The sequence below is a fragment of the Seriola dumerili genome, unplaced genomic scaffold (genome assembly GCF_002260705.1).
Source record: "Seriola dumerili isolate Sdu_G_001 unplaced genomic scaffold, Sdu_1.0 BDQW01000134.1, whole genome shotgun sequence".
In the NCBI taxonomy this organism is placed as follows: domain Eukaryota; kingdom Metazoa; phylum Chordata; class Actinopteri; order Carangiformes; family Carangidae; genus Seriola; species Seriola dumerili.
This window is the reverse complement of record NW_019174389.1, coordinates 509,847-537,612: the sequence shown is the minus strand read 5'-3', so window position 1 is coordinate 537,612 and position 27,766 is coordinate 509,847. Positions and strand designations below refer to the sequence as shown.

The window sequence follows — 27,766 nt, the reverse complement described above, 5'->3', positions numbered from 1 at the left end:
AGACTGGCCTACCCCCCCCCCCCCCCAGGAAGCCACACAAGCCTGCAGCTCACTGACTTTAAACAAAGCAGCACGGTGGAAAGGACCCCCCACCCCCCTCTCCATGGACTGGTAATGTTAACTGGGCCTAGTGTAGCACACAGCCCGGCTAAGCTATGGACTGTTTAACTCTCACAGTGTTTTGTATTGATTTGGTTCAATGAATTCCCCAAGCTTGGCTTCTGTGATGTCTGTTTACAATTTGGTTAACCTTTATCCTACATGAACTGGCCTTAAACAAAGAAACACGTTCTCTCTATATCCCACATGGCTTGCGGTCCCAGCGGCCATCTTTGATTCCACCATCTCATTTATACTTTCCTTTGCTTAATCCATGTGGTCCCAGCTGGCCATCTTTGATTTTTTTTTTTTTATAATTTTGTTTGCTTCCCTTTCACAGTGCCATTTTGAGTCGTCCATTTTGTCTTTATTGTCTGTATGTTAAATCAGACAACTTCTACCTCCTGTAGCGTCGGTGGGATCACAACAGCGGCTCAGCACGCGGCATGTACAGCTGTTCTGTGATTTTTAAATTAAAAAAATAGTGTGTGAGTGTTACCCTCAATATGTCAGACTGTTTTGTAAAACCTGTACACAACGTTTTACTCACCCAAACATATGTTGCTCTAAAACATTTTCAAGTTTACATTTTGTGTTGTGAAAACATGGATTAAGGTGTATGAGGGTAAAGTCGACCATGGAATGCTTGTTAGAGCAACACTTTTAGAGAGATAACAATTCTTATTTCTTTCTGTTTTATTGAGGATGACAGACTTGTAGGTCAAAGATATGACCAACAACAGCATTAGTTCTTTTACAATAACAAACTCCTGAACTAAACAGTTTTTACAGCTTTCTCTCTCTCCAAAATTAAATTATAGTGTTGGTGCCCATATGTAAAAAATGAGCTGCCAGAAGGAGGAGATCAAATAAATTCCATCCCCGTTGGCAGAGAGAACCATGGGAAATAACAGATCTGAAGTTCTAAGAATAAAAAAAATCTGTTTTGGGCCTCCAACCTCTGCACTGCAGAACTCCAAATCCTTCAACCTTTACAAGCTATTGATGCTGTAATTTTGGTTGTAGTCATTAAGTTAATTATCAATCTGTTTCAATTTTATATCTAATATATTTTATGACACTGAATCAGTGAATTGGCTATTCTCCGTTATTCTCCATTTTCAAGGATGGTACCCCCAGGTGGATTTAGTGTAAATGAAATCCTATTACTTAATGTAATTATTTATCATCTCTGATAGCTATAACTGATAAAGTATTCTACCAAATCCCAAACACTGGATTTCATGATATTTTCAAGATATTGCAGGCCATTATGCAAAGCTTTCCAATGGCTATGTGCCAAAAACTCACTGTACATCAAACATGTTTCTACAAACTGAGCAGATCTCCTCCGTTTGATCTCTTTCCTTCAGCATCACAGGAACACCCTCTAAGAGTGTTAAATGGCAGAATTATAAGCTTTTGCATGGTGTGCCTCGGAGGTGGGACTGACGTGGTGGATGGCTGGTTGTAACTCATTTTTTGCTAAAGAAGTTGGGGGTGGTAGTAAATAAGCTAAATGGGAGTTTAAATCTTATCTATATACTCTGATGTTACTAAAGCAATCAGTTTTATGCATCCAATGTATTTATTTGCTGCATTTTTACTGTGACATCCAGCACCAACAGAATCCCATGGTTAAGAAGAAGTTTTTCACAACAGTCGGTAATTGTTATCTTAGATTCTTAACTTATTTCCAGGCACATGAGTGTTTGTAACTATGTACATTATGATGCAGTTCTATAGAGGAGGATTTTTTCCAAAATTTAAATATAAAATTAAACAAAGAAATAAAACAAAAACAAATGAAGTATTATTATGTTGTATTAAAATGGGAAATAAAACAGAAATGGCCAATGGATATTGTGAAAATGCAAAGTGCAATTTAAAATCCTGATAATGAAAAATACTACATGCAAAAGCGTAAATTGGAAAGTGCAATGGAAAAGGTTAAAACATAAATAAGAAAATTGGAAAGGGAAGATAAACTTTCAATATATAAAGTTATCATTTGTTTTTGTTTTTCCATTTTCCTCTCTCCCTTTACTGCCCTTTTCAATTTTGGCATTAAATATTTGGCTTTTCATGATGTCTAAATCAGATCTTTTACTCTGGGTAAGATCATCCTCCATACTGATCCGGATTCAGATTCAGCTACTTTCTAGTACACATCACTCACTCTCCTTTCATTTTCTGTTCTATCAACATTTATTCTGTGCAGATAACTTATCTTGATCATGAGTTTGGTCTTATATCGTCTTGAAAAGTTCTCCAGTCTTTACTGCAACCTGTTTGAGAAGTTGCGAAATAAACTTTTCCTCAGACTTAGTTTGTGTAATCGCATGTAACAGATACAAAAACACCAGACATCTCTGAGATCATAAATCCAAATACAACATGATGTGGTATTCATTAAGTCTGCCTTGTCTTATAAAATCTGATGTCCATTAGTCTAACTATTTTTTTCATGACAAATCTTATCTACCAGCAAATATTGATGCCACTATTCATTACAGGAAACAGGAAAAAAACCTTTCCAAATTGTGGACAACCAGAAAATCAAAACTTGTGCCCCAAAACTTTGACTTGTCAGATGTTATTATTGATAATACAGTATATATGGAATTACCTTCAAATCACGGTAACAGTGCTAAGCAGAGAAATAATGACTCACTTTGATTATTTATATATTTTTCTCTGTCAGTTTGGGACAGTCAGTAAATAATGTAGACAAAAGGCGCATGGCATCCAGCAGTGGAGGAGACAAAGACAACAATAACATATGAACCCAAATAGAAGATCTAAATTGGTCTCTTGGTAGAGGAAAAACAGCAAGTTTCAGCTAATTTACTGTAATATTGTCATTAGTGATGCTGCATTCCCTATTTAACCAAACGAAATATAAGTAATGTATTACACCACATTTCATCCAGCTCTGAGGAGATTTAATGAGCAGAAGCATGAGGCATTTTGACCTGCAAATGTGCTCTCTGTCTTCCTATGACATGATCCTCATGTAATTTGTAAAACTTCAGTGAGCCCATGAAATGACGAGTTTATTTCCCTGGAGAAAGTATATATTTTCTTTTCCTGAAGCCTTTTTTTTGTGAAAATCTGAATTATAAGCAGGAATTACAATATTCATTAAGATGAACATATGCCTTTGGATGATCATCACGTCTCATTAAAAATTGAACAGAAAGTGGCCAGAAATGGAAAGTTGACTTGTTGAGTAGAGCAATACATATCTCAACATCAAAGCCGCACAAATGTCTGGATTTCCTAAATCCATAAAATTATAAGTAAGCACACGATTTGATGTCGCAAGGAGCTGAGAATGTTGCATATTTTAAACTACACTTTCATATTTTGGACTTGAATGTACTTTAGAAGTTTAATCTGGAGGGTACCATGAATAATTCTTCATACCATCATTCAATATTTAAAGTTATGAGTACTGAGTAATAGTGTAATAAATGGAAAACACTTGGCAAAGCTCCATGTCTATTTAGTCAGATCATGCCATATGTACTTTTTCCCCAATTGGATTTCCAATTAAAAAATTTAAAATACTTGACTCATTTTTAAAAAAAATCTGTGCTGACACCATGTGGCAACATATACAGTTTACAACAACTCATATATTCAGATGTGACTTTCGCTGCTAGTGATGATCACCACCAACAAGTACTTCCACTAAAATGTAAATACGCTCGTCATATGGCAAAATAAGAGCATGTATGTATGTTGGTGTGAGTGAGAGGTGGCTTGAATCTTACCTCTGTGAGACTGTGCGCTTGCTTGAGTAAATCTGCTCTCTGTCTTTCTGCCTGTCTCACATGGAAGTAGTTGCTTTGACTCTGGATGATGAACACTATCTCCCGCAGGTCTGGGGGAATACAAAGGACAGAGATGAGAGACTGCTCGCATGCTGTGAAAAAGGATCATGCCAATCGATGACCTTCTGAGAGCAAGGCAAGATAAGAGTCACGGTCTGAATAACTGAGGTGACTTTTTGCTAATCTCCGTTATTGGTCTGGTTGTAATAACCAGCACATCAAGAGCTTAATTGGCTTGGGGAGAGAGTATGTAAATGTCACAGCCCAGACTGTGTGACTTAATAAAAGATTAACAGTCAGAGGAGTCTTTCTCCGAGGTGCCGTAACACCCAAAAGGTTGACATAGCCCAGCTGTCTACTTCTGGCTGAGCGACACAACTGCATTAATGGTAGAACTCATTATCGCCACTGCATGTGAAGGCCAAGGTTAACAAGCAGACACAAGCTCAATAATGTCTGTTAAAGAACTGCTAATTCTGGCTGCTTTAATGCTGATGACATGTTTAGATACCATCTTTGTCATTGACCCAAGCGAGCTGCAGCTCCTCTTCATGTGAAATCCATTTACAGGGCAGTAATAGTGACACAGCTCAGTGAATAACGACATTGACTGCACAAACAAGTCCACATAAACCCTGTGGCTCTCACGACCAGTACAATCAAAACTAGACCGATGGACCTGGGGCGAGGACAATATAAAAAAAAAATCTGTCATTTTGTCTTTGGCTCTGTACAATTACATTTGACAACTCCTAAATCCTGTAAGCTGTCCCTCACATCAAAATAAAGTCTGCAGTACCTGGCTGGAATCACTGTGACAACAAAGGATTTCAAGGATTTAGGGCTGAGAAGCAGGAGCCAATGTCCAGGTGTGAAGTAAGAAGAAAAGAAGAGAAGTCAGAGTTTTCCTGCTATGACAGGCAGCTCAAAAACTTTGCAGCAATGAGATGTGCAGGCCTTTTTGTGTACACGTTCCTCTTAATTTGAGCTCAAACAAAGATAACAGGCCGTGTGCCAAATAATTCTCACTTGCTTTAGACATTTTAATTACCCACCAAAGTATTTGTACAGAATACTGTCATAGAGGGAATACCATGACATAAATTAGGATTACCAAAAGCTTTGCAAAATTAGCTGACTAAGAGTATGTTAGTGTTTAAAATCATAAATAAGTAACAGCCACTGCTGACAGGTCTGTAATTTTCCCTTTGGAATAGTTGTGTAAAAGCAATACCACAATCACCGCCTCGCAGTTGTTTGCCTCGGCCAGCCTGCCAAGTTGCAGGAAATATGGTCACAATCTCCCCTTCCTGAGTGACAGCATTGAATAAAAGTAAACATTATGATGTCACAGTGAAGTTGTCCTATTAGACAAGACATTTGTGTTAAACTGTGTCATAATCAGAGTAAGAATTTGTGAGTTATGGCCTCAGTGACCTTGACCTTTTGCCACCAAAATCTAATCAGTTCATCTTTGAGTCCAAGTGAATGTTTGTGCCAAATTTAATGAAATTCCTTCTGTGCACTCCTGATGTATCAAATTCATAGGTGAGGTCCCAGTGACCTTGAACTTTTTAACTTTTGCCCACCAGAATCCATATTGATTAATATTTGAGTCCAAATGGACTTTACTGCCAAGTTTAATGCGATTCCTTCAAGGTGGTCTTGAGATATCACATTCAAGAGGCCAAAAACATGTTTTGTGAGGTCACTGTGACCTTAACCTTTGACCACTAAAATCTTATTAGTTCATCCGTGAGTCCAAGTGAATGTTTGTGCCAAATTTAAATAAAAATGTATTACTTATTATTATTATTAGTTACTGAGATATCATATTTTTACGAGAATGGGCGGACGGATAGATAGACGGACAGCCGTGCAAATGGACAGACATACGTACAGACACGAGGATGTACGGACGGACGGACAAGTCGAAAGCATTATGCCTCCAGCTCTGGCTCTCTCCGGCGAGGAGGCACAACAACAAAGAGAGGGGAAGGGCGAGTGCTGACAACGGCAGGATTAGATGAATTGCCTCCTCCTCAATTACACTACTTGAACCTATTTCCTTCCTGGGTTCAGATATTAGCACCAGGGTCAGGGGTAGACACTATGTCAGAGTACAGTATCTGTGTCGGATCTTTTTAATTAAGTGTTGGTGGGTGTGTCGCTCCTTTGCTACGCTCATAACAGAGACCCCATTGATCCTGGAGCCGTGGTGAGGGGGTGGATTTACTTGCTAAATCTCAGCATGTCCATCTCCCAACAGATCTAACCTCTGCCTAGAGCCCAGCTTAGAGAGCGAATACCACTACACCACCTCTAAATGTCCTTCTGCTGAGTTTGCTAAATGAATGACTATGTATGTGTGTGTTGTACGTGTGTGTGCATTTGGTTGGACATAAAGCAGTGCATTTTAAAGCCCCAGGTGATCCTCCTGATACTGCACAGTACAGCAATAATACCAGCTGCATGAGACTAACAGCAAAATCAGATAAGCAGTTTGCCAATCCCTCATTGTGTAGATAATGCGTACCCCATGTCAAAGCAAAGGAGAATGAGGGGTAAAAAAAGAAACTAATTAAGACTGAATTCACTGGCCTTGGCTCCACACTAATGGGTTTCGATTAATCATCAAACAACGGGGAGAAAAGGGGAAAAGGAAAAATCCTGTTACAGCGCTGTTCTTCCTTCACCTCCATCATTCCCTGTGTCCTTCTCCTCTCAGGTAGAAATCACCTTTGTGCACTCCCTTGGCACTCATGGCAGACAGAAGTGTGCAATGAATATGTCTACCTGTATTTAATTATACAACACATATTTAAAACAGTGTCTTTGACGCCACTGATGCCACAAAGCACGTTAGTATTGAGATTATCCAATGATGCCTCCAGGCTGGGAGGAATATTAATTTATATTTTCAGAAGAAGATGTACATGGATTGCACCAGCACTGTAAGTGACTGCTAATGTTTGGGAGACAGGTGGCTTAGCTGTGGTGAGTGGTGTGGTTGCTAGGGTGTTGGTGGATGCTTGATTGGATAGGAGACAGCTACACAGTTGCTAGGAAATTGTGGTACTTGAGTGTGTCTACTCTCAGTGGTCTTTAGGTTGTTGTGCCATTTGAGCAATGAGAGGTATTTCAGGTGTTCAGAGGACAGCTTCAGAGCTTTTGCTGCTCGTATATATATATATATGGGAAAGAGTCCTTAACATTGAGAGAAGGTGTACATCTTTAAAAAGCATCATTAAACCCAGTGGTTTTCTTTTCTTTTTTTTTTTTGGACTTTTCAAACTTAGAATTAAATTTGTGGTGCACATTCTCGTGCTAGCAGCATGGTTGTAGGGTCCCCATGGTCCCAGAATAATGAATCATATACATTTTTCCACCAAAATTGGCAGGTATGAGCAGGTTTTTTAACCACGGGTAAACTTGTTGATAAAAGCTCATTGACCCCTTTTCCACTACCAGTCGAGTTTGCCTTTCTGTTAGGCCTGAGGACACACAACGGCAAGGAGTGGTGTTATCACATGAACTTACAGAGCACACACACTGACGCAAGGGAGAAAGAGTGAACTGCTCACCGCCGTGAAAACTGGTAAAATGGAACTGTCATGTCTCATCTCCGGGGTTGGTGCTCCCGTAAAAGTGAGATGCTGCGATTGGCGATTGTGTGTTATTTATTTATTTAGAGAGAGAGGATATCCAGGGAGAGAGAGATAGGGGGATGACGTACAGCAAAGGGCTGCGGGTCGGACTCGAACCCATGGCCGCTGCTGTTAGGGCTAAGCCTTAATGGTACGAGCTCTACCAGGTGAGCCAAGGCGCCCCCGCAGTTCACTCTCTCATCCCTGAGCGCAAGCTAGCCGCAGTGTTTCTGGTGTAACAGCTGGGCAGGTGACAGGTGTGTCTTCAGTGTGTGTGCTCTGAAAGATGTCACAGCAGGAAAAGGGGTGAAAATTAGCAGGTTCACCCGGGTGTTGTGTTTACATCAATGCCGATCGGAGCCAGAGCCGATAAATACCTCCATCTACTGCAGACTCATTTGACCCGGGTGTAAATGCCGATTACACCCTTTTACACTGCTGACAAAAGCCTGATGTTAGCGGGTCTTAGCGGGTTTTTTTAACCAGTGGAAAAGGGGGCTATACTTTGTTGATACCCTGAAGTTTCCTCTACCACCGTCATGAGATTCACATTTGTTGTTTCTTAGTGAAATGACAATGTCAACAACAATTGCATGGATTGCTATTAACTTTGGTACAGACCTTAATACCCCCCAGCATGAATACTAATAACTCCTTCCTTGACAAATTCCAATGTGTCTAATGCTTTGGTTAACGACTAAATATCAAATGAAAGAGGGTTACAGAGGATTTGGTTAACGACTAAATAACAAATGAAAGAGGGTTACAGAGGAGATGAAGCCAAAGCCCCGATCACCTTGGTACAGACGATTTTATTTTTGCCAGACCGATGGAACTAGAAAGCATGAGTGTAGTGTTCGCTTATCTCGCCTCACTTCTTCTGTATTCCATAGAGGCCACTCCACAAAAAAAAAAAAAAAAAAAAAGACAGTATCAGCCTTGAAATATATTGGTTGAAATGAGACACAGGAGAATTCTGCCTCCTTCTCTCTCTGATCTGATGCTTTTCTCAGAGCATGGAGCCACTCTTTAAAGGCCATCACCATCTGGTCTATGGGCAAACTCTGTGCGAAGGCTTTGAGTGCTGTGTGTACTCACTTCCTCGCCGTCTCTGCATATAAGAGGGGAGAGGATCAGACTGATTAAAGAATCAAGGCTGGTAAACTAAAATGAGTTAGTATTCCTAGGGGTGCGCACACACACACACACACACACACACACACACACACACACACACACACACACACACACACACACACACAAACACACACACACAGGATGGTGTAGTAAATATCCGCACTTGAGTGTAGATTGTGTGCTGTCGTAGTGGCGTGGCCCTGCAGTGTTGTCACCTCATTGACACAAATCAATAGTGACACTTCCTTAGAGCAGGATGGCAGACGTTGCCAAGTGGCAGAGAGGCTGAGAGCACACTGACCTCTAGGCACTCCTGCAGCTCTGTCATCTCCATCAGTGTCACAGAGCAGGTGTGTGAAGTCACCAGAACTGTCACAGGGACGCTTCATTCCAGCCTGGAGTATCTCCATCCACTCAGTTAAATAAACACAAGTCCACATTAACAATGAACAAATAAATGTGTGCCTAAATTTGGAGTGCAGGATTTGAAATCCGGTTCAAACTTCAGCGAGAGAAAAGAGGAGCAAAAGGATGGGAAGCAGATCAATAGTGCAATTTCAATGACAAACGTCTGCAAAAACCTAGAGGGATAAGATTCTGCGAGTGGGGCCATTAGGCTGTTGTGAGAACAATGAAACTGTCATGGCAAATCCAGAGCTCTTCATTGCCAGCACATATTCAGAGATGACAGAGGATGTCAGTAGCTCATTTCCATAGTCGGCAGGTCTGACTCCCCATCCAGTGGCTGATTGTGCTGGTGTAAAACCTGCTACACTCCAGTGACTCACATCATTGGACTCCCCAAGACAAGATGGCTCAGAATCTGCCTCTTCCTAAAAATCCCCCCTCCATCTCCCTTCCTCACATCCAAAATGGTGCATCTGAGAGACAAAGTGCACCGAGGAGAATGAGGTTGCAGTTTCCTGACCAAACTAACCATGACCGTCACACCAGATAGCACCAGGATTTAATAGCCAATCCACAGACATATGGTGATATTCAATCTGGAAGCCGAAATTCAATATAGCTAACTTTTTAGGCTGTTGAGAGTTTGATTTAGCCACATAAAAATAATTTACTTTCCTATGGGCAATCATCTAGTGTGGCACAGGCCAATGTGTCATGCAGCAAGTGAAACGATTTTCTATCAGCCTCCTTCTCATATTAATACAGACTTATAATTGCCTTGCACAAGATCAATAGAGAGCATGGTGTATTTAACTTTCAGCTTACTACTGAAAAGGTCAGTGTCATAAATATCTCAGTAAAACGGAGAGAAGGAAACAGCGGACAGAAAGGGAGCGAAATGAGGAAGCAAACCAATAGAGAGATAGGGAGATGCACTGAGATTGCAAAAACAAAAGAGGAATTGTGTGTGTGTGTGTGTGTGTGTGTATGTATGTGAGATAGAGAGGTATGCACGAGACGAAAAGCCATCAGAAGGAAAATTCACTCTCCTGTAAAAATGAGCTCATTACAATTTCCTCCAAGTAGTAACACAAGACATACATACACAACTATCGCACGGCAGATGCAACACGTACAGGTTGGAAAGAAGGGTCTCCAACCTGTGATAATCGCACTCATTAGAGGTTCTCTGGAGTTCATGACTCCATGGACAACTCTGCTGAAGACTAATGAGTGCTGAACTCAACCCTTAAACCTCACTTAGCATCAATAATTCAGGAAGCTGAGGCAATTAATGCTGAACAGATTCCAGGTTTTGTATTAGTAATTTGTATTACGAAAACGGACGAGACACCACTTGAAAATAAGCTTGTTTTTCTCGGATTTCTGAAAAGTTGATTTTTTAAAAACATGCAGGATTTCTAACCAGTGCTGTGCCTGTTCACACTTGAAAAGAACTAGTTCAAAGTTCAGTTCATACAGATGAAAATGAACTAGTTCACGTTCAGAGTAAATTTTTTAAAATTTTAAACTAAGGTCACAGTTCCAAAAATGAACTAGTTCATGTTCATTTGTTCCGTTTTTCAAATAAATAGGCCACTATTCTTTTTCAATAGAACGTCCTCCAACCCATCCATCACCAGCCCCAAATCATTGCCACTCCCAAACTGAATGAATTATAGTATACCACTGAAGAATCACAGACATTAGTTACATTTAAAATCCTTATATGAATATAATCCATCTTAGTCTTCACTTGTTTGTTCATAAAACTGCTTCAAATGCCTCAACTGGAGAGTGGCTTCAGCAGTAGTAGATGCGTTTGTACCATCTGTGCACCAGCCGTGCTGGGCCGTGTCTATGGAGACGTCGTGCGGCGCGCCGTAAAACTGTTGTAAAACGTAAACTGATTGGTTCAATTCAGTGTTCACAAAAAATATGAACGTGTTCAATGAACGCCATTCATTGAACATATTCATGCAGAATGATGAACGTATGTGTGCTGTTATTTTAATTTGCAAAATAAAGTCATCAGCCGTGTTCAGAATAATGAACAAAGAAAAGCAGAGTTAATACAGTTTTGTGACAGGCAGGCAGCCAGGCACTGTAAGGACAAGCGAGGGGAAAAGAGAAGGGAAATAAGGACAAGTAAACACACAGGGAATGTAAGACAGCATGCAAGAAGAGTTCAGTCAACATCTTGTGAACACTGTAGCTTCTTGAAGACACAATGCATATCCCCCTGGCCTGAAGAAGCCGACTCCAAGCCACTGCATGAATATAATAGAACTGTGGAGGGGACAGTAGCACTGCTTTCCTTGGCTTAATTTTTGTTATAGTGATAATCTGATTTAAATTCTGGCACAACATCTCTACTCTCGAGCAGTACCATTCACTGTTTGTGCTGCAGAATAGCCCCATACCCTCAACTATCAAACGCTATACATCAAAAAGAAAAATCCAGCTTTAATAAAATGCTTTTGGCATTGTACCTTACATGTGCTATTTGCTGGAACATTTTTCTTTCTCCCACAGATAAAGAACCAAACCTATAGGTCATTTATTTTGCTACATCAACAATACACATGTGGCTTGGTGTTATTCCCTTAAAGCCAGAGAGCAAGGCTTTCATTTCTACATTTGCATTTTTGCAACACACTTCAACAATCACACTAAAAAACACAGATACTGGCCATGAACAAAGTAAACTGGAAAAACAGAGAAGAGGCAGAAATACTAATTTCTCCACCACTGAACTATGACACAATGCAGCCATGAGTTTCCTTTAAAGACCCCTCTGAGGAAAACCAAGTTTTTGATCTGGTTAACACGTCAATATGGTGTTTTTATATAATACAAGACATATCATTAGTGAAATAAGCAGTCTACACCATGGCTGTATATTTCCACCTTGGAACTGCAGTGAACCAATGACAGTCTCATAAAAACGGATTCAGACAGCCAGGGTTTCATACGTCACAAACCTAAGGAACCAATCCTGGTGGGAGCAAAATAAACCCGAAACCTTGCCAGTACAGAGAGCTAGAGTTTATATTAGCACAACCACTAACACTGTGTCAGCCTCTGCCAGTTACAAGCTAATAAACAGCATGATAAAATAAAACATGCTATCTGTGCTAACCGTTCTGATACGTCTGCTATTCGCCTCATCCGAGTCTGGGTCTGACTGAGGCTCAAACATGTGACTGACTCTCACTGATGTTTCCCACACTAAATGTCTTGATATGTTCTGCTCTTTCACCGGTCACCGAAACCTTGTCAATACAGAGAGCTTGAGCTGAATACATTACTGTGATCTGGGTTAAAAGCCAACTGAATTTTAGTCAAAACCACCTCATTTAGACATTACATAAGAGATAAGAACATTAATGCCCTGGATCTACTTACTTAAAAAGCTGTGCTTGGCACACAAGACATCAAAATGTCTGACTCAATTTCGAACTTAAGACTTTTCTCCATTCATTAACAGTTACTCTTGTCTAAATGCATTATCTTTATACCATACATGTATGTACCCTAAACCAGGAGCAACACTGGACATGACCTCAAACTACTTTCTATTAAAAAGTTGCTTTAACTGAAAATATTCTTTACATGCATCATTATTGGTTACTCTGACTCATCTACTATGACACTGTGCACATAAAAGATAATCTTATCCATGTTATCTCTTTCTTCTTCAGACCATGGGTCTGAAAATTACAGAAATTCACTGAATTTATTGGGCTAGACGGCCAAACACTTTAAACATTTATATTACTATGATGTTTGTTATTGATTTTTTATGATGTTATGTTATCCTATGATATAAACTGATTTAGAGAAGAAAAATGCCATTGAAGTGTAATATTCCTACATTTATAAAGTAGTTTTATTGGCCAACTAAAGAAGAAGTGTGCTCCTGTCAGCTAACATTTATACTGGCACTATGAAGCTACAATGAAAGCCCAAACAAACTACTGGATAAATAAAAGGTGTATTTCTGGTTCCATTTTTTGATTGTGTTGTAGGAAGTTATGCTACATTCAACAGGGACTTAGGGTTTTGGGCAATGACGGAGAATGTACAAATGTATGCACGTTTTCAATGTAAATCTCCCACACGTAATAGTGCAGCAACAATGTTCAGCAATGCTGAACGTTTTGTCTTCCTCGGGCATTTAAGGCAGGTGATGTTCTCCAGGGTTTCAGCTATCTGAGTTGTTGAGGTGAAGCATGTTGATGCAGTAAAATATGGCCAGAGGAATAACACTGCCATTTGTTTATTCTAAAGATATGTAATAATGTAGACACACTGCAGTATGTTCATAATGTGTATAAATAATTTTTTTTATTTTGTTCAGACTTACGAGACATCATTCTAATCAGATATGGCCCCCCCCCTGTATTCCCTCTAAAGAAACACCATTTTATTACTTCACATTACTTCTAATACCTTCTAAAAGGTCACCAGCTCCTTTAGAATAAACAAGCCAGTTATACCTTTTGAAGTTCGCTGTATTGTTTAAACAATTGGAATTCCAACTTTCCTTTATTCCTCTTTTGAATTCCTGCCCATAAACAATATTCTCTGCAGGCGAGCGTAGCTTTTCTGGTGTGACAAAGGGAATTACTATGGCAGTGCCAGATAGTGCAGCTCCATTTTTCAGATAGCTGTCTGTTTGTATTTCCTCTCTGTGCTGACGTGCCAAATGAGAGCATTATGAAGTTGCTTTTGTGTGCTTTTGCGTCTGTAGTGACCCAGTTGAATGAACAACAGGCAGAGGTCCAGAAAACTGGCTCCAAACTCCTCTGCAGGCTCCCGAAAATCACACTCAAATGGTGATTGTATGAGCCCCCTGAAGCATGAAAGGCATGCATGAGATCTTTTATTTGCTCTACTTATGAAATTCCTGGTTGCCGTCAAATCGATAAAGAGATGGGACTATATTTGTGAAAAAGTCTGAGGAACTCTGAAGATTAATTTTTCAAGGTAGGCATCAGACAAAAGCCCCTCGCACCGTTTTCATTTTATAGCATTTGCTATTTAAATTTCACACTGCCCAACATTTCATTTCAAGACTTACTATTCATGATGATATCAAGTGATAGTGTATTTCAATCCTTTGAGCATACAGTTCTTTTAAAACTGAAAAATACTCAGTAATAGTTCATCGCTCTGAATGCCTCCAACAGTACAAATTAGTTCCACTGATGGAGACAGATCCACATATCAAACACAAGAACAAAGTCCCAAATATGACCGGCGCTATGAACAGCAGCTTTGAACACAGGTTCGATCAAAGACAGCAAAAATATAACTGATAAAAATGAAATATGAATACATATATAGTTTAATATACTGTATAATAGTCTTTAGTAAGACCTTAAATTACAGCCTGAAAATGACAATGTTATTATTTAGTATATACAGGGTATCAATAAAGTACTTCCTGGGTACTATACATTATTGAATAAGGAGGTAACAACTTTGTGTTTGAGACTTATATATATATATATATAGTACATAGTATAGTATATATATATATATACATATATATATACATACATACATTTATTCATTCATTTATAGTACTGCAAGTGTTTTGCTACTTTTATGACATAGATATTGTAAGAGGACATAAAGAGTAAGTAATTAATTAATATGTACTGGGTAATTAGGAAAGTTTGATAAATGCTAAATGCTAATCTGTTACTCCCCAATTCCCTCTTGTTACTAATGTCACAAAAATAATTTAAAAAGACAATTATAATTTCATAAGGACTAATGTAATATCAGCAAATGTCTTGTTTTGTCCGACCAACAACAAATACTAGTTAGTTAATTATCACATTAGAGACAATTAAAGCACCAAATGCTCACAACAGAGAAACTGGAAATAGTTTGCATTTTTACTTTAAAAATGACTAAATCAATTATTAAAATAGTAAGACAATTTTCTTTCAATAGACCGATTGATTTATCGATTACGCCCCATATGTAGAAAACATTTACACTGCAATTTGCAGGCTGTAATCTAAATCGTTACGCAATATTTGACACACATTTTTTTTTTTTGTCTTTCTTACTTATACAAAAAATGAAGACTTACCCAGTTGATTGTTGTGGATGACATGCACATCATCTTGGCTCTGAAAAGACAGAGAGAGATTTTTTAATAATTACAGCATCAAAAAAAAAAAAAAGTTATTCAAACACGTCTTCAAAGAATGACCTACATACATCCACTTTTTTGTTTTAACAAAAGATGTAGAAAATGGCTTGTGTGAAGATGCTCAGTTTCAGCTAAATACTCTATTTCCTCTTCCTAATCACTAATTAAGACTTAATGATACTAAATATGGAAACCCCTGAGGGTTATTTGGAGAAATAATGGGCGATACTCCACGTCATTAGTCCTTCTTAATTGTGTGGATTTTGTGCCTGCAGCATTTAAGCTGTGAGCATTCAGCTCAATTAAGGCTTTGAACACTGTTCCACCTCCAGAGCTGTCAAGCACACGCGGCAGACCATGGAGGGATGAGTAAATCAATCACAAGCCGAGCAAACTTTGAAGAGCTGTCTTTTACCTCCATCTTTCAGAGGAAATCTTTCAGTCTTGGGAGAAGGCAAGAGCGTGCGAGTTCTGGCTGTTTCCAGAGCTCTAGAACGAGAGCGGCAGAGTATTAATAGATAATGACAAACCGAGGCCTGTTTTGATTTATGACTTCCTCTAGACTAACAATCATTTCACTGGCAAGCTGTTGCAGCCTTCAGAGAGCTTAACTAAGTCATAAATTCACTCTCAGCGGGTGTGGTGCAGTGGTTACAGGGAATCACAGTAGTTTGGAGGCAGTTGTGTGAACCAGCCTATACGTAACCCACAATATCAGCACATTCAGAGGACTACCAAGTTTCATAATAGAGAGCAACCTATTAATTTAGCCAATTTCCTGCCCATGAACAGCTTCCTGCATCTGTCGTGACTACACATCACTTCAATTTTTTGTAGGGAATATGTTTCCTGCACTTCCTATCTATCCTATTATATTCATCAAATCAAGGATTGAGTGTTTTGACAAGCATCAAACAAGCACATTTTCCAAATATAGAAATAATAGCAGAAAGGTCACCAACTATAAACATGTACACGGAGATGGTTCGTGCGTATGTCACGCTCTGTCTTCTCTTATTTTTCCAGGTGATCAGAGTTAGAGGCAAATGTATGCATAGGCAGACAAGATCATATCAGGGTGATTTAATTCAGTGGGTACAAGACATCAGCTTAATTGGACTCAGTAGCATTAGTCATGCCCACAAGGTTTCTGTCTCATCTCATCACACACTACTCCTCTGAAATCATTTCCTTAGCTGAAGAGAGAAGGCATCTCAAGTAAAAAAAAAAAAATGCATCTCGTAAGTCAGGAGAATCCGACTCATTATCAGATAATTACTCATAAAATCTTTCAAACTTGAAAATATATATTACGTAACAACAGGTTAATGTAGACGGAAAACTTCTCAAAAGGAGGTGGCAAGTAAGTCGAAAAACAAATTAAGCAGCGTAGGAGTTTGTCTGGATGAATCTGGTAGATGGTATAAAGAGTGGCAGGTGCAAAGTTTTTCACTCTGTCTCCTGCAGCACAACACAACTCTCCAGCAGAGAGGAAACAGTAAATCACTGCACTGTCGCTGCCAAAGACAATAAATCAAGACCTCCATCGTGACGAATTAACTGATTGGTGAGACGTTACCAATGATATTGATTATGCATGTGCAACTTTGTGTGTGTGTGTGTACATCATATGTGTATTTGTGATTTTATATGGCACTGAAAAAACACAGTAAAGTCTTATGACAGATTTTAATGAGGCCTAATGAGAAATCTCTAAATCTAGCTGAACTGTAGAAACTATGACACTGTTGTATGTCAATTTGTAATGTTTTGTGTATTTGAGGATTTTGTAATGAGCTGTTGTAATATAGGGGAAAAAAACACCCTCCTCATTCATTTCAATTAGACCATTATTTTGACACAGGAGAGGTCCCAACACAACTGACTCTGGCAGGAACCACAGGGTCATCTGGCAAAAAAAAAAAAGCTGCACCTGGCTCAAGCTTTTACACAACATCACACAGCAAGACATTGATTTGTCCAATCAATTACATGCAAATGCACATTCTTTGTACTCTAGATGACTCTTTACTGGTAGATTACTGTGTACCGGGTGAGCTGTAAAATCCTGTTTTGCAGTATTACAAGCCACTGTGCAGTGTTTTGTCAACTGTTTACCATTCAAACCCGCGGATGCATTACTCAACCTGGACTTCTTGGATCTTATTTAAAAAAAAAAAATAAAGCCCTGGACTTGTTTCTATCATTGTTCTTGGCGTTTACGGACCAATCTATACTACAGAAAGTGATATGACCAATGGTCACTTTATTACATGTTGACATTTTATTAGATGGATGTTTCTTTTGAAATTTATGGTCCAAATGTGAAAACATGGTAATAACAAGGTGAATTCATATGACCAAAAACTTACACAGTGGGGTTTTAACAAAATACCTCATTGCAATTCCTGCTCCTCGGTTGCACTTCATAAAATCCCAGCAGCTGAGTGACAGGAATGCCACAAATCTTTCTCTGGTAAATGATCTAATATTCTGCGGCAGACTGAGCTCAGATCAGGTCTAACATCATTTTCACCATTACTGAGAGACGAATTATTCTCAGCTCACAGAGCTCGGCTCTTTTTGGCCTTCTATGGTTCTGTGCACAGGTAACGCTTTCCTTTATCCCACCTGACAGCAGGCTGTCAGCCATTTGCAGCAGGAATCAGACACCCATAGGTGTTAAAAAGGAATTGCTATGAGTCTACACTGTCCATCTGAAAGGGTTAGCTTCACCATCCCTTGAGCACTTTTGATCTGCAGCAGCACAGTGATACAGACAGACAGAAAAATTGTGCCTCATGTAGCTTAACCTCAGAACAGCAGCGGCACCACGGTGAAGGCTTTCTCGGCTGATATGTACATGTGTAAACTCCTCGGGAATGATCCTCAACCTACTTAATGTGACTGTTGTGTAGTCAAGGACACCTGCAAAGACAACTCTTTGATCCCTGCCTTTGATTTGGAAGCTCTCCACATACAGACACAGCCCCCTGCTACATCTCTCAGTCCCCGAGGGTAGAGACGCTCCACTGATGTGAGTGACCCGTCAGGTCACATTAGCTTTCTGTTCACTGATGGCAAGAATGATTCAAGGTTACAGGATTTTCTGAATTTTGACATGTTAGAGGGAAATGTGTGATGTTTACTGAAGCTGGCTGTCAAGAAAGACTTGAGGTTTGAACACTTAATGACATAATGACTTAATGACTTGAAATGTCTGCCTCCTGTGAACATCTGCTTTTCTTATAAGGTTTATTTTTTAATTTTGTCGACTTAAACTGAAAATTAAGAGGAAAAAATGCTGATTACAGTTTGTATCAAAGGCACAGAGACTCACAACTGACAGGTTCAACTGATAACTCGCTCTTATTGATGCCAACCACATGCACAATGATGTTCCCAATAGTATCTTTTGGTTTTAGTTTTAGTTGGTGTTATTCAATACATTTGTTATTGTCAACAAGTCCCATGAAAAGACTAATCTGCCAATTATTATTTTCATTATTTGACTAATGGTTTGTAAAATGTCAAATAATGAAAATGCATATCATAACTCAGCGACCAAGGTGAAACTTCAAATGTTTTATAATGTTCAACCACACGTCCAAAACCCCAAAGAAAAACAGCTTCTCCTCAGATTTGAGAAGCTGGAACCAAACGTCTGGCATTTTTATTCACTATTTTTGGTTTAAAATTGTCTGAAGCATTTAATCAAGTCAACTAATCAAATAACCGTTTCAGCTAAAGAAAAGACCAAAACCAACACTGAATTGATCCAATCAACAAACAACATTTTTGTCTTCAGTGGTAGCCAATGGTCTTAGGGCTGAGCGCCGCAGACAGAATGTATTGATAGATGGACTAACACATTATTGGTTTTGGTCTTTTCACAGGATTTGTGCAGAGGAAGAAAAATATAGAATATCGACTTACTTACTCATTAAATTTGAGTTGGTAATAGACCTCCGTAATTACACTTCTTGTTTCAATAAATGGTTTGACCAAAGAACTCAATGTAAACACAGAAGAAGTAATCAGTCCCTATACTTCCTGACAGACCAGTATGAAGCAGAGGAATATATCATGAATCTGACTAATGTTAGCTAACGCTAGTCGACATAGTGTCCTTTGTACTAATCAGCTAACCAAGACAAATGACAAAGGGTATGCATCCAGTCAAGGTGACTTTAACATACAATTAACTAGCATAAAATGGCGTGGCTATAGCACTGGTTGGTATCCATAGTAACAAGCATCCTCCCTTCCCAGTAAAACACTGAAGAAAAGAACAATAACCTGTCTTATTTTAAATGACAAACTTTTCTCTTTAGCTGCCCCTTCTTTCTCTCTCTCTCTTTGTGTGTGACACACACACACACACACACACACACACACACACACACACACACACACACACACACACACACAATGGATTTGATTAAGAACAAGAGGTTCAGCTTCATTAATAATCCAGAATAAAGGTGAGAATGAAAGACTAATGTCACTGCATTTAAATTTCACATTTGCAATCTAATGTAATTAGCCAGATAAATTCATTTTTATCTGGGGACACATGGCAAGTCTGAAAAAGGTTCTTTGTTGTCCATAGTGTAGCAAGCAATTTCAAACATTTGCCAGGACCCTGATTTTCTGAGCTTATATAAGTGCAGGTTTGGTTAGGTGCACCGGTTGTATTGCTTTCTTCCTACTCCAATATATCTTAGCTGCCCGTTCTTGTTTATGAGCCATGCGACTCTAGCTGTTTAGCTAGATGAGAACTTGTTTTTCTCCTATGGAAGTATATGTTGCAGAGTTTGTCGTCTGTTTGTTTTTCATTTCTTTTAACATCACAATAATTTATTGCCTGTTAAGCTTTGATGAAGATTCTACGGCCTTTCTTCTTCAGGTCCAATACCACTCTTGTGTGTGTTATTCTGTAAAGCTGATCATTTTACACTTTCTCACACAGTAAAACAGTTCAACGGGGGCATTCCCACTTAGTTAGACTGTTCACAGGGGGATTCAGCTTTGTTTTTCTAGGCACAGGAAAAACTGTTGCCAACAGAGGCGACCAGACCGCAAAAAATTGTTGACAGTGGTCCAAATCTGGTTGCCTGGGGCAACGGGGCAAACGTTGCTATCAAGCCCTGCTGTGGAAGTTATTTAGGGTCATAGTATCCTCCCTGTCCTCTGCAAGAGATGGCTGATAGATGTTTTTGGCCAGATTTTAGCCAAAAAGACTGAAAAAAAAAAAAAAAAAAAAAAAAAAAAAAAAAGGAGGAGATTGGTCACACAAGATAACATGACTCAAGCCAATGCCCTGACTTTCTGGATAATATCTCAGGATAGTGGACTCCTTGTCTGACTTTTTTATGAGCGATATACTGTCCGATGGTGTAAACATGGCTTGCAAGAGCCAAGTGAAAGGGTAACAAAAGGACAAATTCTATATTTTGTTGAATTTTGAATAGAAGTGAATACAGCCACTCCAGCAAGCAGACATTAAAAAAATCAACTTCAAATCTTCATTTTGGCTGATATCACAGCTTGCATGTGCTTTTTGTAGCCAGCTAACACTCTTTCTGTTCTTCATTTAGGAATTTGAATCACACTTTTCCTGCAGATCAGTTCAAGTTCGGAAGTATTTTAGGCTGCACACACAGCATGCTAAAGATATACCAACAGAATTTCAATTATGTTCCAGTCAGGACTGTGCGGACCACTCCAACAGCTTCATCTTGTGTTTCTTGAAGTAGTTCATGGTGGATTTGCATCAAGAACTCAGTGATATTCAATGAAATCTATTCTTCCCTCTGGCTGTGCAATGTTTCCTGTGCCACCGGCAGCCACACAATCCCAAAGAATATTTCCATCTGCCAAAATGATTTGGCACGAACAAGCAGTGTTGTCAACTTAGCACCTTTGTTGGTAGTTTAACTAACTTTTCAGACCACATTACTTTTGTTGTTTTATTTTCTAAAAAGTACCTAGCACTAAATCTAGTGACTTTTTGGACAAACATAAGCTACTTTCCGTAGAAGAGTCACCAGACAGACTTTCCCTCCACAATCACACTGTGCTGATGTGAAAGAGCTTCTAACTTTCTGAGAGATAATTTTAAATGTAAATACAGTCAAAGTCACAGCACAGCTGTTGTCTTTAACTTACATATTTCGTGGTTATGAAATCAGGATTTTAGCAGCAGGAGAGCAACAGCTTGGAAGTGACTGCTGGTTAACGAGTAGTCTGAGTGGCCACGTTTCAGACACTATTTCCTAGTTGTTTTTTTGTCTGACAACAGAGGCAGAAAAAACATAAATGAGAACAGCTTTATTGGCAATTTGGTTGCATTAATAAGACATATTCTAGGATTTTACCTCGTCTCGTTGGTCCTTCTGGGTTTTTAAAAAATAGTTGGTTAATTATCTTTTAGAGAAACTGATGTTTATTTCTGTGACCTGACTGTATGCTAATAAATGAGATGCACAAATAGGGCTAGTCTTGTTTTAGCATGCTGAACGCCACCAAACAAAGATTCACTGGGGAAAAGTTCATCGCGAACATCAGTTTGTTTGGTTACCTGGTGAACTGCAGCACATTAAACAGCAAATGAAATTAACTGCAGAGGTCACTAGTCCGTCTAGATGCTTGTGTGTCTTTACTCTTCAGCCGCTGACAACACACTGTCAAGCACAATTTTTAAAACTCTTTCTCCTGGCAGAGCTTAACCTGCCAGCTGATGTCAATCAAAACAAACACTGACGCTCCCCCTCATCCTGTCCGAGATAAAAAAAAGGAGTATTTATGACGTTTCCCAAAGAACTTTTCTTCCTTTAAATAATAACAATTTTAATAATGATAATAAAAACTATTCACTACAAATTAAAAAAAACTGACATTATTTTTAACTGAAAAAACGATGACTAAATGCGATTTCAGATGGACTTGAAGACAAACTGGGTTACTTTAAGAGCTGAAATGCTTTCACCTAGGGCCGTGTGATATGATGATCATATTACGCTCTATAATTAATTTTGTTGTGTCGCAAATCACACTCTTTATGGCAATACTTTTCACCACTGGGATGGCGCTTTATGTTCTCCCACACGCCACGGATGCAGGCGGGAAATATGCATGAAGGTAACACAAACATGAGGGGGAGTGAACGCGACACAGAACGGCCAAGACAAAACGAGGAGCATGAACGTGGTCTGACATGCACCAGAAAAAACATATTTTGCTATTTGTGCAGCAGACCTGTCCCGACAACAGACTCAAGTACCAATTACCTCTTTTACCACCTACACAAGAATCATGTCAAACAGTACGGAGAGAGTCTGCGGATGAGAGCCGCAAAAGTGTGGTCAAGTGCTAAAAAACAGACCCCACTCACAGGTTACAAGAGGCTTTACCTGTGGCTCACCATGCGGCAAAGAATCATGAGGATGGAAGGAGATGACGGCTGCTGTTGCAACTTACATCTGCAAAGACATGGCCGAAAAATTACACGGTTGAGAAATGGGGGTTTCCTGGGGTTGATGCTGACACTCGACACAAGGTAAACAATGCAAAGGCGAAAGCGCTTCACTCATGTCAAGTTCCTTCATTGATATCACGAGTGTCGAGCCAAATTACAGGCGGAATTCCGCATTTATTTATTTTACATTTATCTAAATGTGCTATATAATGATACGTAGTGTTACCGGCATTTGAAATGGCCAAAACTGAGATATGAGATTTTGGTGTTATGGCACAGCTCTACCCTTCAGCTAATTGATCCAGATGGTGACAAACTGTTGGTATTCACAGTTTTTGTCCACTTGCAGAGAGCTCATTGCATGGACATTGGCAGCATTCATGAAGGTTTGTAATCTCCAAAAAAGAATCTGCCTCTTCTGCTGCAATAAGGTCATTGCAGAGGAGCTGAAGCAATGATTCAGACATCACACTCACACATCACCTCTTTAGCTTGATTTTCTAACAACGATTGCCCGAGGTGAGGAGGAGGATGCTGGAGAATAAGAAAGGCTCTTTTTGCATGTAGTGACAATCATTTAGGCGGCAGAGACGCATTTAAACACAAATCTCTGCAAAATGATGTTTGCCATAGAGCATGACAACCTACAAGGAACGGAGAAGATGCTGTTGTCCAATCAGACATGATGAGTTGAATTGACTGGGTTGTTAAGGAAGGCAACAGCTCTTTTCTTTGAAGACTGGTCATTATGTCAACAACTAAACTGCACTTAAGACTGAGTGCAGGCTACACAGAGATGAAGATCTATACCCCACAATGGACAACACTTAAGTAGGTGGTGATGGCAGCAAATAAGAAGTGTTTATGGCTCCTACTTAATGTAATTCTGGGATACTTGGGAATTGGAGTAACGCTGCTGCTCCTGTTTGAAACACGCCACTGCTTTTCCTGCACAGCCAGAACATGAACCCAAGAAACTGGAAGTCTCAAAAACACATGAAATGACTTAATGACAATTCCATCAGCTGTACTGGTCATGCTCTTGTCTACATCGTACAACTGGTTGTTGCTTTTTCCCCACATCCAGGAAAATGGCCTGAAGGTGAAGCTGACCCTTGCTGAGGAAAGCTTCCCGTTTTGTCCCCGAGAGTTCTTTTAAAAGCGTCCTCATGTATCATTAAAAAGTTCAAGGTATTCGTTGACTTTGCAGGACTCTCAGCGGGAAGTTTGTGAATAATTTCTCACTCAGTGCAGTCCTTATGCATCCATCCCCTCACTGTTCAGAGTCCTCTGGGTGCAGGAGATCAAGGTAACTTTTGCTTACATTACCAAACTTGTACTACACTTGTTGTTTAGGCTGTTTATAAAGCCTGGTAGCGGCAGATACTCACAGTACCTGTGCTTGCCTTCGGCAACTTCTCCAAGTCAGTCTAAGTTCAAACTGATGCCAGTCATCAGAGGCTTCAGGCCGTCTTCAAAGGGGGAGGTAAAGCTGTGATCCATATGCAAGCCACATACTGTGTTCAAAGACAACTACTGAGAATTAGACTGATGTTTACAGCTGCTACCATGTTCCGCTTTACATATCATAAGCCTCTTGTAGCAATGTTATATGCAACAATATTGATCAAAGCGGAATATGTAACATTTTTAGATATTTTTCTCCACTGGAGGGGAGCAAACAATATGCAGGATCATGGTGAAATGTGTTGTTGTAAATTTAATACTACTTGACTGTTGCTGCTTTGCATTCTGATGTCAGTGTTAGCCATAAGAGACACTACGGGGACCCCTGCAGATTAAGCCAGATTTTAATCGAGATGGGATGAGCCCAGCTGTTTGAAGTCAGATGGAGAATCCGCTGTCATGCAGTGCCAGATCTTCTCTGCTGACCATTTCTGATCAAACAGTGGTTTAAAGGCCTACATTGGTGGTTTGACTCCATTAAATGCAAAGTGTGCCTATACAGTACAGTTTACATCACTGGCAACTCCAAAGCAATCTATGATGTCTTCTCCATCCAATAATATGATTTTAATAGAAAACCAAATACATTTTTATGATTGTCATTGGATTCTGTAAAAATTAAACAGTCCTAAAAAGTGTAGCTTCAGTTTCCCTTTTTCTCCTTTTTTTGTTAACTCCATTTCACACCTCAACAGACTTGACCATTTATACAATAAACAATCTGAACACATCTTTACAACGGAACAGCTTCAACACCTCCTTTTCTTTCTTTCACTCTTTTAAACCTCTCCCCCACTTATTCCTCCGACATTGTCTATAGTCTTGTCTCTCCCCAGTGAGTGTATCTCACTCACTGACTAGAGTGGCAATGATTGGCCGAGTAGCATCACATGACAAGTGCCGTAAAGGCTAGAAAAGCTGTGCCACTTCAAAACTGAATAATTCTCAATCATTTATTAGATTATAGGTCCACATATGACAGCATCTGGGTCTGGATCCAGACGGTGGGCCGCCTATTGGTGACCTCTGAGCTCCTCCATCAAAGATTCAAACATGGTCTTTGTGATGCCTTCAAACTATATAAAATTTTACTCTCACTTTGTGTAGTTGCGAAAAATATCAGTCATACTTGGTGTGTCTTACAGCAGCGTTATGGCTGTTGTGCACTGAGGCATGAATCAAAATCATTTTGGATTTAGATTGTCCAAATCCATTGTATTGTATATGAATGTATAATTCTTGATTCATTGCAACCATGCAATCTATTTTTCGCTTGAACAGTTTAAAGCTTCGCTGACAAAAAAAAAAAAAAAAGACAAAAAAAAAATTCCCACATACACAACACTGCAACTTTGTTGGAAAGTCAATAATCCTCTGTAGAGCAGTAATTCATTGTTATATTCAGCGACTGGTTTATTTTTAAGTGTGGCTACTTTTAATTAGAGTCCAGTAATTTATAAGCATGTGTTGCAAAATGATGTGTATGTAAATGAGTGCCAGGCCTCCCGCCATGGCCCTGATGTAAATTCCATGACTTTCCAGAACAAAACTGGAGCACTTCCATGACCTAGAAATTTGTATTCCTTTCTAATTTGTTAATGTTGTTCTTCAGCCCAGGAGAACTTAAAAAAAAAAAAAAGAAAAAAAAAAAAAGGGGGTAACTGGCTTCCATTTTGCTGTTGGGCTTGGTTGTTGAGAAAAATCACACAACAAACATAACTGAATACAACAGATGTCTGATACCAAGTGTAAAACGGCCCACGCTCAGTCTGGGAAACACCTGTCAAAATGTGGCGATACTGGAGAAAAATCAGATGCAGAGGGGATCCTTGATTTGGAATGCATTAAGAAGCCCCCCCCCCCCCTCCATCAAGCTCTCACAGGCTCCAGCAGCCATATGTCAGGGTCAAGAACAGAGACGAAGAGAGAAAGAAACTTTAGAATATTTCTCCGATGCCTTTTGAAGACTTTTACATCTAAGAACTGATGTATTGTAACAGTTTAGACAAAGGGAAACTTCATAAATCAGTTTCTCATGTCTTTTTTCCCCAGCACATTAGACTTGACTTTTATACATGATTATGTTTCCATTGTTAAGAAAACACTGCTCCTTTCATCCTCTTAATGGTTTTCTTCTGCTGAACGGATGCCATTTAAATATTTGCACTATCATTCTGACAGGCAGTTGTCCCTAATCGTTCTTTTATTGAAGGAAACAAAACTTGAGAGTGTGATTGGGCTTTGAAGAGTATCCCTGATAATGTGGCACAATAACTTGAAGAAAACAGCTTAATGCAAACTTTAAACCTGCTTTTTCTGTTCAAATCAGAGGTCTTTGTATACTTCTCATAAATGCAATTAGGAAGATTTTTTTTCCCCACTCATATCACACAGGAGGGTTATTGGGTGATAATTTCTGCCTGACATTGTTCACAGGAATGTAAGTTAAATTAAAAAGTAACAAAGCAAAAGGGCAAAACTTCCTTGGTAGGAAAAGAAGCAGCTGACACCAGTAAAAAGCAAGACAGTAATTTCCCATTTCTGTGATGCTAAGCACCTCTGCCAGGAGGCTTACTGTCAACATCTTCTCACACCAATGAGAAGTAGAGCAACTGAACATGTTAATTATTTATCGAGCGGCAACTGCAGACTTAGAAAATGTAACAGCAAGAAAATTATCTTGCACTTTAGAAAAAGAGCAAATGGATTTGTTTGGCTGAGCAAATTAAACTTCTGATCTGGCTGCTGATAATCTCTCTATCTAAAAAAAAAAAAAAAACAGAACACATGGTTGTTTACTTCAGTTGGTCAGGTAATTAAGGCTATAATAGGGGGAACAGGAAATGAATAATTAACACTAATTGTCAAGAGGCAAGCAACAGCACAAGGCTTCAACCTCATTTGCAAACAGGAAATAAAGAATCACACGTGTCAACTGTTTTACTTACCTGTGAGGCTTTTCCTGAGCTGCCTGCAGCAAAGGTGATGTGAACTGTAGGAATGGAAAGAGAAAAAAAATATATTTTAGTGAATGATACAAACAGAGAGGAATCTTTTCGAGCCAAACAACTCTTTTTTTCTTCAAGCTGCGTCACCTCGCTAACTGAAGAGCTGCCGTACAAAGGCACAGCTAAAAGAAAGCGACATGATTCAAGTTCTTATTTGTGAAAAATTATGAAAAATATTTAAAAAAGGTAATGATTCCATGATTTCTTTGTGCTGAGTCTTGGTCGGATCCGTGAGAGCGCAGTGTACCATTCATCTATCCGGGTTTGTAATTAGAGCACAGAGAGCTTCTATCCAATTACATTGCCATTGATTGTGGGACAAGAAAATCTTTGCAGAAAGATTCCCAGGATTTCAAATCAATACACCCAAAACAGCAGTGTCACTGAGAATGAATTTATACACCGGTTTATATTAAATCAGGCTCCCTGCCCTCCAACACCAGTCAGCCTTAAATCTGACTTTAATTAGGTGATAGAGGCGAGAGAGAGTTAAATTTCCTCCCCTG

At 39.3% G+C, this 27,766-nt stretch overlaps 1 protein-coding gene across 1 annotated transcript in view; it reads right to left on the bottom strand.

Annotated features, from left to right (window-relative positions):
- LOC111224418 (beta-1,3-glucosyltransferase-like) overlaps positions 1–27,514 on the bottom strand; it is a 53,528-nt gene extending 26,014 nt beyond the window's left edge. Inside the window, exons 1-4 of the mRNA XM_022748891.1 lie at positions 27,508–27,514; positions 27,201–27,244; positions 15,243–15,282; positions 3,879–3,988 (exon numbers count right to left, since the gene is read on the bottom strand). Of these exons, the coding sequence (XP_022604612.1) occupies positions 3,879–3,988; positions 15,243–15,282; positions 27,201–27,244; positions 27,508–27,514 (201 nt within the window). The remainder of the gene's footprint in view (positions 1–3,878; positions 3,989–15,242; positions 15,283–27,200; positions 27,245–27,507) is intronic.
- Positions 27,515–27,766: the final 252 nt, after the last annotated feature.